The 14635-nt window shown below is 42.6% G+C and overlaps 1 protein-coding gene across 3 annotated transcripts in view; it reads left to right on the top strand.

Annotated features, from left to right (window-relative positions):
• LOC145995170 (speckle-type POZ protein B-like) overlaps positions 1-13698 on the top strand; it is a 35700-nt gene extending 22002 nt beyond the window's left edge. Inside the window, exons 1-2 of one of the 3 annotated variants that reach the window (XM_083131724.1) lie at positions 4605-5048; positions 12630-13698. In XM_083131724.1, the coding sequence (XP_082987850.1) occupies positions 12641-13684 (1044 nt within the window). In that variant the 5' untranslated portion in view covers positions 4605-5048; positions 12630-12640 and the 3' untranslated portion in view covers positions 13685-13698. Of the gene's footprint in view, positions 1-4604; positions 5049-6596; positions 6707-12629 lie in introns of those variants that run through there. The other 2 variants (XM_083131723.1, XM_083131722.1) reach the window with 2 other exon arrangements.
• The last annotated feature ends 937 nt before the right edge of the window (positions 13699-14635 follow it).

Raw genomic sequence — 14635 nt, 5'->3', positions numbered from 1 at the left:
GTACCCGAGCGACATGTTGGCCGACGTCGTCGTCGTGAAGAAACCTGCAGTGTTCGTGGCCAACACCGACCCATACGGCAAAGAGGGTCAACATTGGGTCGCCATACACGTGGACGCCCAGGGTTACGGACGGTACTTTGATTCCTACGGGATCGAACCTATTCGACCCTCCTTTCGTCGCTTTTTGGACCGCAATTGCATCCGGTGGGGGAGCAACTCTCGACAATTGCAGGGCTTCCTCAGCACAGTGTGCGGACAATACTGTTGCGTGTACCTGCATCATGCATGTCTGTCAACGTCGGAATATCCGTTTTACTCGCATTTCACCGATTGTTTCACGCAAAATGATCGGGAAGTAGTGCGCCTGTTTAACCACTATTTCCGATCACCCTGCAGAGCGTCGTCACTGCAGACACGTTGCAACCAGATCTGCCGCCCACGGTACAACAACCACAAACGCACCCCTCCTCCTCCTTGTTGTTGCAGTAGCAGGAAATGACGTCGAACAGCGAGTTCCATAAGTACAGAGAGCGAGACGTGGATGTGGCAGAGAGTCGAGCGGAGGATGTCGGAGACGGACGTGCGAAGAAGAGGAAGAGGCTCAGCTGTGATGGAGCAGAAGTTGGTTGTGGTAGAGAGCGGCGGCAACGTCAGCGGGAAAGCACCAGCAGAAAAAGACAACGATTTCCAAAGCACATCACGTTCCCACTTTCCTAACATCGAGTACCTGCTCAGCGACGCATTGGTGGAAATTACAAAAGACAGACGTATCATCATGAACAACGATTGGTAACAAAAAGAAGAAAAAAAACAGAGCTGTCTCACCCTCCCCCTCCTCTTTGTTGTTTCAGCAGCAGCAGCAGATGTCGTCGTCGTCGTCGAGCAGTGAGTCTGGTGACGCAACCCCATCGATGACGTGGCGGCGACGGCGGCGCTGGCAGCGGGAGCGGCAGTCACATAAGTACAGAGAGCGAGACGTGGATGTGGCAGAGAGTCGAGCGGAGAGGAAGGATGTCGAAGACGGAAGTGCGAAGAAGAGGTTCAGCGATGCTGACAGCGGAGGCGGCGGCGGAGAGCGGCGACAGCCGGGGGAGAGCACCAGACGAAGAAGAAGACAACGATTTCGCCTACATCCAAGGGACCAAAAAGAGCAGCAGAGTACGTTCCGACGGTGGAGACGGTCTGTTCCTCCTACCCAGCATCGAGTATCTCACTCCGTCGCACACCAAATGCATCCTGATCGGTTATCGACGTGTTTTCGGCGGCGGCGGCGGCAGGGAAGCAGGATGTGTTCCTTGCGTGTTCCTTCGATCTCACCATCTGGACATCGCCGTCGAGTGGAACGTGTTCCGAAAATTCCTAGCGCTCGATCCCGCCCCTATGGCGCGATACTTCAAGACGGGCGAGAGGTACAGCTTCGACCTGAAACCGGACATCGCCGCCGGTGAAGAAGAAGAAGAAGAAGAAGGCGAGGTTGCAGATCAGCAGGAGAAGTGTATGGCTATCGGTACCATGACGTTGTTCTCCAAACACCATCTCATGCTGATCGTGGGCGATAGGAAGATCCACTGGAACGAAGCTGAATTCTACCGTTATCTGAGCATCAGACGACTTCTGTCGGCATACATGACCTTCTACGAGCATCTCCACGAACATGTCTCAGCTTGCGTGCAACGGCACGCCGAGGACGACAAGCTAACCAGGGTACTTCCCCCTCCCCCTCCACGTCGCTCCATACTTCAACGTTTCCACAACGACCTTCTGCGCATCGTGCGTGCGCAGCTGCAGAAACCATAAATATAGTGAAAGCTAGGAGTTCGTCGCCCAGTGTGTGACTGCAGCAGCATGGAGAAGGTCGTTTTCGCCGTTGACGAGAGCCTGGAAGTGTCCGTGGTGGACAAACAGGATGCCACTTCGGTCGTCTTTCGCAAGGATGAGTCCACGGTGATTCTCGACACGGACAAGTACATCGAGCTCGTGAAGACTCTGTCACCAATATTGCATCTTTTCCACGAACGTCATCTGGATTGTTCTCGTCGCAGAAGCGTCAAGTTCGTCATCACCTCCACGTTCCGAGTGATCGTCAAAGACTGCATGAGTGACTTTGTGGTGATCCTCCAGGACGAGCACGGAAGCGTTGTGATGAGTGCCGCACAATGGGAAGAATTTCTGGAGCTGTATCACCCCATCATGAAGGCTTACTTCCGACGTTGGCATGCGCAGTGACAGAACCTACCGACACCTACTACTACTGACGACATGGACACCCCTTAACTACTTATGTCGATGGTGATGCAGAACAAGCCTTCTACCACTACTACTACTTGTGGCACCCCTTAACTACTTATGGCGATGGTGATGCAGAACGTGCCTACTAAGACTACTACTACCTGTGTGGCACCCTGAACTACTACTACTACGAATACTGCTGCTGCTAATGATGATTTCTTATTTTGTATGCTTTTGTGTGTTTTGAGCAATTAAAATGATATGTTCACATATATCCGTTGTGTTTCATTTCAACGCATCCCTTCCAGACGCACGGAGAGAGCGAGAGCGAGAGCGAGGGAACCCCCTGCGCGCGCGCGGCGGCCAAAGGCCGTCCAATGGCGCCAAAGGCGCCATTGGACACCACTTTGCGTGATTCTCTCTCTCTCTCTCTCTCTCCTAGCCGTAGCATAGTAGACTAGGTCGACTGGAGAGAAGAAAGAGCGAGAGATATGGCTCAGACGCCTCTCTCTCTCTCTCTCTCTCTCTCTCTCTTTCCTACCAGGTGGGACTCTCTGCGCTAACCACTACACATCCACGAGGTGGTCGACCGACCTGCTTGCTTTGCGAAAGAGCGAAATGGCTCGAAGAAGAGGAAAAACACGACATCTGGCGGGCCAGCAGCGCTGTCGCTCCCCCCCACTCCTCCCGAGCGACAGCTGGCCTAGTCATTTCTCCCGCGCGGAGGGAAAAACTACATCTGGTATTCTTTACCCTGGGGCTGCAACACTGTCGGGTTTTCGCCACACGTGCGAATTGTTTTTTGCTCACCCCACACGTTCCTGCTTCTAGTTGCCGATCTGGGGGAGATGCCCTCCACGATAAATGAACCTCGTGCAGAGATCTTTAAATGCATAAAAGGACAGAATACGCTATTCTTTGCCTCATTTGTACTTTTAAAACGTGCGCGTGTGAAAAGTTTGAGTATTAGCACCATGCAACATCAACATTCGCCCGATGTGGTTTCCCTCGTAAGTACCATTCCACCTCTCTCTTTTTCTCTCTATCTCTCTCATCCTTGGTTCGACACTCGTAGCATATATATATATATATACACTTGTGTTAGCGCCGACCCTTATGGCGAAGTGGTTAGAGTCGGACGCCTCAGTAGGTGTCACACAAATACGTTAGTTTTTGCCGACCCTTGTGGCCGAGTGGTTAGCACACGCCAGCCGGGAGGAACGACCTGGATTCGAATCTTCTTCTCCTTACACAAGCATAAGTTAGTTTTACCGACCCCTGTGGCGAAGTGGTTAGCATACGCCAGAGGGAAAACGACCTGGATTCGAATCTCAGTAAGGATACACTCATTACGAATCTTCTCTTTACACACGCATAAGTTAGTTTTGCCGACCCTTGTGGCGAAGTGGTTAGCACACGCCAGCCGGGGGGAACGACATAGATTCGAATCAGCATGGATAGACTCAGTGCGAGTTTTCTCACCAAACAAAACAGTGTACATATACACAGCTATTCAAACTCTAGTTTGAGGTAAACAAACAAACACGCACAGCGTTCAGGGAAAAATCTTTTCTTTATTTAGTTTTGCACACACGTTCTACATTCTACGGTACATATCATACGCACTTCGCTTAGTGTAGTAGGACCTTATGGGTTCTCCACACACACACACACTTGCAAAAAATGAAAAGAAATAAAACACTTCTATTTGGGGGCACGACTTTATAGTCCTGAATATATCCCCTCTCGATTTGCTACATTCTGTAATAGTGTAGTAGGACCTTATGGGTTCGGCAAACAAAAACAAAACAAAAACACTTTTTTTTTGGGGGGCAGGGCCACCAGTTCTGAATATCCTTAGAGAATAACTACATTCTGTATTTAGCGGTGAGAGACTTATCTGCTCCCGCGAAGTTCTGCTTCTTGAATAGTTTATACAAATCATACGCACTTCGCATTGTATAGTAGGACCTTATAGGTTCCTCGTTCACAACTCTTGCAAAAAACATTTCTATTTTGGGGCACGACTTCTGTAGTAACTGCATAGTCTGGTACAGGGTCACAAGTCCTTGAATATCCTTCTCGATTGATTGGGCTTTTGTCTCCAATGCTAGGATCAGGTTCTCGATCCCTCCTTCTTTCCTTGTCAGAGCTTCCAAATAGTACGCAGACTCGTCAATCTCGTTCTCACCACACCTTTCTCCCATCACGTGGATTCTTTTGCATGGTAGACAGTAGTCCCCGGGAAACAAAACTGGTGGCGATGTCTGCAAAGAAAACAATACACACTTGTAAATACAAAACATATTTCCTACTTCTTTTTTTTACTACATTTACCTATATTTTTTACAGGTTGTCACCCGGGAAATTATAGAAGTAGAAACGGTCGAAGTAGGAGGGCGGTTTGTACGGAGGACCCGATGCGTTGTAGAAAGGGAGGGGAACGTGTATTACGTCCTACCCGATCACCCTTTGGTTCAGGGTGACGTCAACCTATTCATGGGCTGCCGTTTAGAACCCCAACAACCCCAACAACGGCAGTATAGACCTCCCACACCTCACCCGCATGCACCGACACCCCCTTCCCCCAACCCGTCCTACAACTACTCCCCTCCACCTCCTAGAAACAACCCCTCACCCCCGGACAGCTTGGCGGAGGAAGAGGAGGCCGTTGACGACCTCCTAGTCCCTAATTTTCATGACCTACTACCTTACTAACCCAACAGTAGTAACCTCTACCCTTCTTCCTACCTTCTTCTCCCTCTATCCTTCATTTCCCCTTCATCTACACGCTTACTTCTTCAAAACAGAACCTCCCCGTAAGTACTTTTTTTATTTATTTTATTTTTTACTAACGACATATAAGTGTTATTATTTATTTGTACTCACCATCTTGTATTACTCGTTGAACAATTCTGATGCTAGCAGTGGGACGTCCTCTCCTTCTACTTCCGCTATCACTTTCAACTCGTCCTTCCTTCGTCTTCTTCTTCGTCTACTCAAAAACTTCTCCACTCTCAGAGACAGACACATCGAACTCGTCGATGTCAAACATATTTATACCAACAAGTCGTGGGAGACTCCTGCCCACACAAACACCGCATTGGTCACAACAACAACACCTGCACTCCCCCACAGAGATATATATTTGATCCACACACCTGCGATCCCCCACAGAGCAAAAAATTCGATCTGGTCAGATGCCAACGCTCGCCACAAAGATGTATATTTGAACTGGACACATACCGCCAAAACTACCCCCCACAGAGAGAGACATTCGAAACGAACATCCGCCAGATGTCAACGAACCCCCACAGAGAGATCAATTTCATCAGGTCCACATATCACGCAGAGCAAAAAATTCAATACTCACACATGTCGACGCTCCTACGCAGAACCTAAAAATATTCTATCCACACACACCACCTGCACTCCCCCACAGAGCATGCGCACGCATTCGAACCGAGCATCCGCCAGATGTCAACGAACCCCCACAGAGTATTATCTTTCATCACGTCCACATATCACGGAGAGCAAAAAATTCAATACTCACAGATGTCGACGCTCCCACGCAGAGCCTAAAAATATTCGATCCACACAGCTGCCGACACCACCTGCACTCCCCCACAGAGCATGCGCACGCATTCATCCCCCACCACAAACACACCGCTACTATATAAACCACAAACACGCACACACCAACCGCAGAGCAGCAACGACAACACAACCAGAGACATCACCCAGTACAATCGATGATGACGTCACCAATCACCTATAGAAACAATCGATCAATCAATCTATATTATTATCAATAATATTAACAACTATAATAAGGTTTAACAATACAACAATCTACAAACATATCATTTACCCCACCCACATCAATCACTATATTATTAGAACACCCACAACCCCTCCTTATTTGGAAACACCCAGTACAATCGATGACGTCACCTATAGAAACAATCGATCAATCTATATTATTATCAATAATATTAACAACTATAATAAGGTTTAACAATACAACAATCTACAAACATATCAATTACTATATTAGGACACCCCACAACCCCTCCTTATTTGGAAAAAATATAAATAAATATGACACCTGTCAATCAATCAATCACTATCTTAGGTTAACAACACCCACATACCCTTACATACAACTCCTTATTTGGAAACAACCCCACCCACTGCTAATTAAAAAAAAATCGATTTTCACCCAAAAAAAATGTATTGATCACTTATCGATTATTGGAAATCGATTAAGGTAATCGATACTGATTGATTATCGCGCTAAAGCTACCCCTTAACTACTCCTGTAACAAAAACAGATTGGCCTGTGACCAGGCCAACTGTACAAACAGCACGCAACTGGAAATAGACCTTGCTGAGTTTGCCACAAGTGCATTACATCAATGATTTTTCTTCCTTTATTTTAGTTGGATAAAAACTTAGGACTGCTTCACCAAAGTAGGTAGGTGTTGGATAAAATTAACCTTAGATTTCATCGACATTCGTTCATACCTATTCTTAAAAGGGGTCAAGTGAACAGCAGGTTTCCTAGGATTGCACATTTCTTGGTCAAGATTTTTCTCTGATTTAAGGTTTTGTCAAAGCGAACATTTTTTTGTAGCATTACAAACCTTGAAGATATCATTCTTTTGAGGTTCCAAGAAGTAGATTATTGTTAATCAAGGCTTCTATTTGTCATTTTTCTACGTAAATGTGTTCGTTATTTCATCACGGTGTAATTTTATGAAACCGAATGGCTACGGTGACTTGCACAAATACTGTATACTTCAACAATTTCAACTTTATTTTGGTTCATTTCGAATTCCGTGTTTCCTTTAAACGTAATTGAATATTAAAAACTAAATGAATGAAAACTAATCTTGTCGGAACCAATGTTCAAACGTTCAGTCTCTCTTGTTGACGTCACGATTCTGTTTCGGGGCTTGTTTTTCTCGTTGGCCCGAATCTTGTTAAGTGCAAGAACATGACTACAAAGAGTTGGTTATGGTTATTTTATTGGCGTATTTTGAAATTCGGATTTATTTTGGTTGATCATTGGATCATTCTAATCGGTTTCCTGTTCTTTCATTGTATTTTCAAAAGGATGACGTTTCTTTGCAGAATTCCATTCAATGCCTAGAAGGCTTTGTTGGTTTAATTTTATTACATTACTCTCCAGGTCCAGTTTTCATTATCCTTTGTACATAAGTTGGCTCTCCAATATTTTTTTCTAGATTTTTACTAACATTTACATTTTTCGTACAAGTTTCGGTGCAAATTTAAAATTTTAAGAATGTTCTGCTCTCCTGACTCTCACAAGACAACATCAAGATTGCAAACAAAGAGGGATTCATTTTATAGACATGCATGTGAAACTTAGCTACGTAGAATAAAACCACAAATAAGAAAATATACATTCGACTACTAGAAACTACTAACTTTCACTATTTCGTTTTGGTTTTGGCGGAATTTGCATATATTCCTATTAATATCCTTCTTTAACCATTCACGTGTTAAACATATGAACGTCTATTCCTTGTTGGATTAATTTTTCAGTGTATCACGTGTCCACAGTAAACAGGTTGTTTTGACGCATCTGGAACCATTCCAAGAAACTGCGTAGATAAAGAAGTGTAGCAAGACAGTTCAACGACTTTACGTAAGATTCCAGTCTCTGACGTTAGTGATCAAGGTCACAAAGTTCGCGAATTTCTGAATGGAATTCGAAATTTATTTCCGGACACCGAAAAAGGCGTATATCTCAACTCAACAAAGGGCTTACTTAAATTGGCATGGTGACGATTGAGTGTTTACAATCACATTAGGAAAACGTAAATGTCTAAAACTTTAATTTCGTTTCACTTGCATTAATTCAAATCAAGTAATCATGTCATGACTGGACTGTTAAGTGCGTTCTCTTTGTCCTTCGCGCACTTGCTGTTTTTGAAACGCTCCTGACAGCTATTAACAGTGGCGAACCAAAGCTGGAAGTTTGACGTAGTCACCAGATGAAGAAGTGATTACTGTCACATGACGTTGCTTACTAGACAAACGCAATCACAGAAACAAGCATGGTCATAACGCATCAACTGTGTTTTATGTTAAACAAGAAATACTATACAAAATACAGCGTTTCAGCAAATATGACAAAAGAAAATACGAAGGGAATATACCTACATGAAGATAATTTTATAAGAAATATTTACTTCGTTCAAAAGACCAAAAACGTTTTACAATTGGCTTTTATGGAAATTTTGTGCTTTCTGATAATATCATACATGCTACACGCTATTGATTATAAACTATTGACTAAACGGATTTTATTAATTGCTCGTCAGTTCCAGGAAACATTTATAAACAATTTTCTTCATTAAATAAACACCATTAATTGAAGGAGACTCGTAAATCCATCGGCGAAAGTATACTTAACCATACGGTAATTATTTGCCGCTAAAAATCTTTCAGCCAAATCAAAACACGTTACACACACGAAATATTCACTTGGATATACTCATAACATAATATTCGTCTTTATTAAAACAGACTTGTAAAACATTTTACATCTGGAACACTGTCACAGTAGTGAGCTCAACGTAAGATCATAATTCTATGTCCTGGAAGCTTTCATTGTCTTTAGTGGGAGCTGTGTTGCAACAGTAGCCTATGAAGCAATAGATAAGTACATCTTTGAGAATTAATTATGGCTTATCAATAAAAGCAACTATACATTATTATTGCAATTAATATATTTTAATGGCTTTCCCCCCCGAGTTTATTTGCGTGTATGCTTACTAGGGACATTAGATAGTGATCTACACAATCACACTTTTTTCGCACTAATCAAGGTCTTAATCATTAGTTACCCCAACAGAACAGTTCTACGTTATTAGTTTTTGATGTACAAAGAATTTTACTCACCATTTGTATTGTATTGATTCATCATCCATTGCTTACAAACCTTTATCTGTAACATTCTTTTCTGTAAGTCTCTCAATCATAAGCAAGAATGATTTTCTGTGATTTGCACGAACTTAACATTGTATTGTTTTGACGCCATATTACTCACAGTTGCAAGCCTCCTTCGAACACGTTGTTCTTGTGACCCTGTAGTTGCAGCAGCGTCCGTCAATGACGCCTGCGTCGTATTGCGCTATAAAAGCATTTTTCGAGCAGACGTAATCTCCAGGAAGGTATTAACTCAGGGCAAAAAGGATACAAATGAACACAAATAATTTGTACAGATATGTGTACTGACTTCTAGGCGTCAAAGATATGCAGCTGAGTAATTTGATTAAACTAATAATAATTACCTTTTCCGTCAGTGTAACGCCGGCCCCCGTGGCGGAGTGGTTAGCACATCGCGCTACGACGTCAGGGGTCCCGGGTTCGAATTCTGGCCTGGGCATGGATGTTTGTAAGTGTCCATTGATCAATTTAATCATATCATCACTCATCCCCATCTTCGCAAATTAGCCAAAAGTGGCACAAAAGGCGAAGTAAAATAAAGCAAATGAATCCATCCGTCACTGTAACAGGTATAAAAGTCTATGAATGTATTGTGGGTTGCCTATCTGTAAGGGAGAGGATCTACAGTGTCCTTTTGCTTTTGACGAACTCTCATAATTCTGATATTCTGCTCGTAGCTGCGTAGATTCCTGTCATCAGCTTCTATTCGCATCAACACTACCTACTCATCAAGATGTCCGTAAATGGTGATCCCTCCCATCTCTTATATTTCTTCCTTCAATACAACTATCTATTGCCAAACCTCCCCGATGGCGTAGTGGTAACGTCACCGCCTTGTAATCAAGGGATCCGGGTTCGATACCCGGTGGAGGGTCTCACTTTAAACTGTAGGTCCAGTCCCGATTAGCCTATCTGTGCATAAAGTGGACTTAAAACAACATTTCAAAGCTATCTATTGACGTCTTCAGCACTCGTTCTGTCTTAAAACATGCTCGCGCCCCCGATTCCTTTAAAATCTACTTGTTTACAAACTCGTGTCTATTTTATAAATCACAGTGGTCGTCCAACTGCGAAGCGGAAGACCAGAGTTCGACTCCCGGAATGATCTCGAGCAAAGTCCCTTGCATAAAACGGCTCTGGGGCTTACCAATTGGTACCTGGGGCCAACCGTGGGTGGAAAGGCAGCCTGAGCAGGGTCATGTGTCCCCGATCGAGGATGTGTTGGGCTCGACATTCACACACCGTGCTATGCACAAAGTATATGTTTTTCCCTGCCGATAACGTTTCTCTTATTTAATCGTTTGAAGAACTTGTCAATATCGCACCTAATCGATTAACTTTATTTTTCAATTTTCCGCCACATCTCAAACGCATTATCCAGGTTTCCAACCCATGCAGTGAAACATTCCAAGTTAGGCTACAGACCTTCCGATTCGGAGGTGGTGAATAGCTAGTAAAAATGAGCATAGATAGTAAATACCGTACGCACACCAATCCTCTAATTATTCATGCATCATGGACGTAGGTCTCTGTCTAAAGGGAAGAGTTTATTCATCACTGTAAAATTCGACAGAGCAGCCATTACAATGATAGCACTTTTTATATTCATTGCGAGCTCTTGTTGACGATGATGCGATGTAACGCCGACGAACGTATGTACAAAAAATACTGTGACCGACCTCCCAGTAAGATGGGATGGGCGTAACGAGTTGGAAATCCCTGTTGCGAAAGGTTATAGAGAAGACCTGCATGCCAAACCCGATCAAACGCCTACACTATATCGAGGTAAACATCAAGGGAATGGCGCGGTAGAAATACGAGACGTGCAGTCTGACAAAAATCAAGGTAGAGGCAGGGAAGATCAAGATAATGAGAATATCAAGCGGTTTAATCACTTAAGACAATGCACTTTGATTGCAATGAGTGGTTAAAAAGAAAGTAGTTGAAGAGATGCATTTCAATTTATAAATACAGTGTCCTGACAAAGACAATTCAATTATGCAACAAAAACTAATCATGATGAAACTTGTAGGAAGTTGCAGGAAGACTTGAAGCTTTCCTGGCGACGATCGATAAAAAGATTCTCTCTGGCTATCGACCAGGTGAGTTTGAAGAATCTCCCCGTAGAGAACTCACCTGGTCGATAGCCCGAGAGAATCTTTTCATCATTGTAGGAAGTTGTCTAGAAAAAACAGTAAGACCATGACTGATGAGGGAAAAAGTTCCCTCTTGTTCATCCACATCACATGACCTACCCAACTAGTTCCAAACGTAGGTTCTACCCAGTGGCGGCGATTGGGTGTCAAAAGTGGGAGGCAAGAACAGTTTACTTTCTCTTGGTAGACAAGCTTAACATTAAGAGACCATACTAGGGGGGCAAAAAGTGTTTGCAGGTGGGAGGGGCAATTGCACCACAAGCAATTGGGGCCGCCACTGGTTCTACCCATTTCGACTTTACACTGGTATGATCGACAAGCAGTGGCGGCAATTGTGTTCCAAAACTTGTGGGGGTGGGGCAAAAAAAAGTTTACTTTCCCTTGGTAGATAAGGTTTAGCATAGTGCGGGAAGAAAGGTGGCAAAAAGTGGGGGGAATTGCCCGCCCTTGCCCCCCCCCCCCCTCATCGCCGCCACGTTCTTCCCAATAGCTCCCTGGTCAAGTGTGTTCTCCCATAATAACATTTAGAGTTCCTGTTGAAGACAAGTTTTACTCATTCAAATTTCAGTTATAACAATCTTGTCTACCCCCCCAGCCATAAATTGATCTTGAAAATAAATTTCCTCATACATTAAATCATTCCTGATAGAAAGTAGGATATTTGTTAAAAGATTGTTTCAATATTGTACTAAAAGTCTGTAGAAATAACGTTTTTGGCGGTGTTTGACTAGAAACCAAAGCAGAATAAGGAAATATACCTGTTTATCATGCCACTGTGTTTAAATTATATCTAATGCCTTAACACACAGCAATTGATATAATAATAATAATAATAATAATCTGTGGCTCGACAGCCCTTGAAGGGATAAGGCCGAGTTAAAAACTTCAGTAGTAAGAAAATAATTTTTATTTTTAATTTACTTTCATTAGGAAATGAAATCCTATCCAATTCTTGTTATTACATTACTAAACGTACTGATGATGCATTTTATTTGTTTCAAAAATCGGTATTGGGAGTGAATACTATTGAGATGAGTCTCCATAGAGAGCACAATATCCACTAAAGTGGATAAAATCAAGAAAATAATCTGTTTATCCTGATCTACCTGAGGATGGTTACTTCAAAGTGTCTAGTTATACTTAATGACATTGCATCCCTCGCTTGAAGATTCATATTAAATGCATATATATTGTATTATTTATTATCGTAATTGAACTTATATTGTCTATGTAAACTTAAAAATATTTTTCAAATCTTTACAGGTGAATAAACCATGGCTGGACTCGAGATTCAACTGCCAAATATTGCTGATGCTGTATTTAAGTACACCTGGATAATCAAGAAGTACGCACACTGCTTAGACAAGGAGGGAGAATTTGACAGCCCCGACTTTGATGTGAACATTAACGGTCTGCGCACTCGATGGACTCTGTCTATCCGCTACTGGACAGGACCACACGGTGAACGCTTAACAAACCCAGTTGTTCTGTGTTTAAATCTACTGGGCTGTTCAATGGACGAACCGGAACAAGTGAGAGTCAAGTTTCAGTTTGGAGTTTTCAATGAAGACGTGAAGCAGTACGAGTTGTGTAATTCCAACCGCGTGATACTCAATATGCAGACTTCCAACGAAATGCTGTCGGTTGGTTACCGGGACATGACCATCTTGGATCGCCATCTGAATGCTGATGGCGAAGTGAACATTTTCTGTAAAATTAGGTTGAACAAAACTGAAGTGGAACGACACAGTCTGTCACAAGATTTGCGACGGCTTCTGATAGCCGAGCAGGACACGGATCTGGTTCTGTGCGCTCAAGAACGTGAGTTTCGTGTGCATCGTAATATACTTATTGCACGTTCGCCTGTGTTCGCTGCAATGTTTAAGCACAACATGCAAGAGAGTGTGCTCATGAAGGTAGAGATCAAGGACATATCTGCAGAAAATCTTCAAGAACTCTTACGTTACATTTACACAGATCGTGTTGACAATTTGGACTCAATGGCCCATACATTGCTTGCTGCAGCCGAGAAATATCAATTGCCTGGACTGAAGGCTTTGTGTGAACGTAGTCTGGTGGAAACAATAACCCCTGAAAGTGTTGCTTCACTCTTGCTTCTGGCAGATCAGTTCCAGTGCGATGCTTTGAAGAAGGCTACATTAGCCTATTGCGAGGACAATGCAGGAGCTCTGAAAAAGACACTGGCTTGGAAGGTGATGGAAATTGTGAATCCTGAATTGTTTGAGGAAGCATGTGAAGTTGGACTTGGAGACAGTGCAAGTTCAATGAACAGTGACAGTCCCCTCTTTACCCTCTAACTATCTTTTGTACAGAAGAAATTGCAAATAATTTTATAACTTTGTAAATAAAGTAATTATCAAATGTCGTATTTTAAATATATTTAAATACATTCCCTTTTGAGTTAGGAATAAGTCGGAAAGAAGTTTGTTAAGAGTTACATATGCCTAAACATACACATATACCTACAATTCATGTACAAAAAACTCCAATATAGGGACTCAGTGGAAAAGGAGCCCATGTCACTCACTGGTGAAATTGTTGTTTTTGCATGTCATCTAGCATTAAGTCCTTTAACTTCCATGCTTGCGGTATGTGCTTATCTCATTACAAAAGCACTTACAAATTCCCATCTATTACCTTTCTTAGGAAAGACAGTAGTTTAAAAATGCTTTTCCTATAAAATTGTTTTTTTCTGGTATGGGTCCTTTTTTCACTAAGCCCAATTTTAGACAGTATTGCTGTTGATCGCCAAAAGAAAAAAAGAGAAAAATAAGTGAGCTACATAGCTTTAAAAATTAGTTAAAATTAGCCATTGTCATTAATGATATATGAAATAGGTGATGTCATTTGCATTATAAATATTTTAGGCAAAGTGAAACAAATATTAATCTCTCATGTGATAAAAGTGTAGAAAAAAAACCTTCCATGTTTTTATGTTTGTTCTTTACTATATTGCATCAGCTTATCATCCATCTTCATTGGCACATTTAATCCAGAAATGCAAGATGAATTTGAGGATGTGGTAATATGATGAGATTGATGAAGGGACACTCACAAAGGGACACCAAACACAATGCCCAGGCTGGGTTTTGAACGCAGGACCCCTGGCGTCAAGGTGCTATGCCAATGTAAAATGACAATACAAAATAAAATACAGTACATATCTAATAATTATGGTAATACAGATAACAAAGAATCTTTAAAGTAATGAAACTGAAAACATGCATGCATTATCCTATTCTTTCCTC

Source organism: Lepisma saccharinum, chromosome 11 (genome assembly GCF_977018435.1).
Source record: "Lepisma saccharinum chromosome 11, izLepSacc3.1, whole genome shotgun sequence".
Lineage (NCBI taxonomy): Eukaryota > Metazoa > Arthropoda > Insecta > Zygentoma > Lepismatidae > Lepisma > Lepisma saccharinum.
This window is presented reverse-complemented; position numbering and strand designations above follow the sequence as displayed.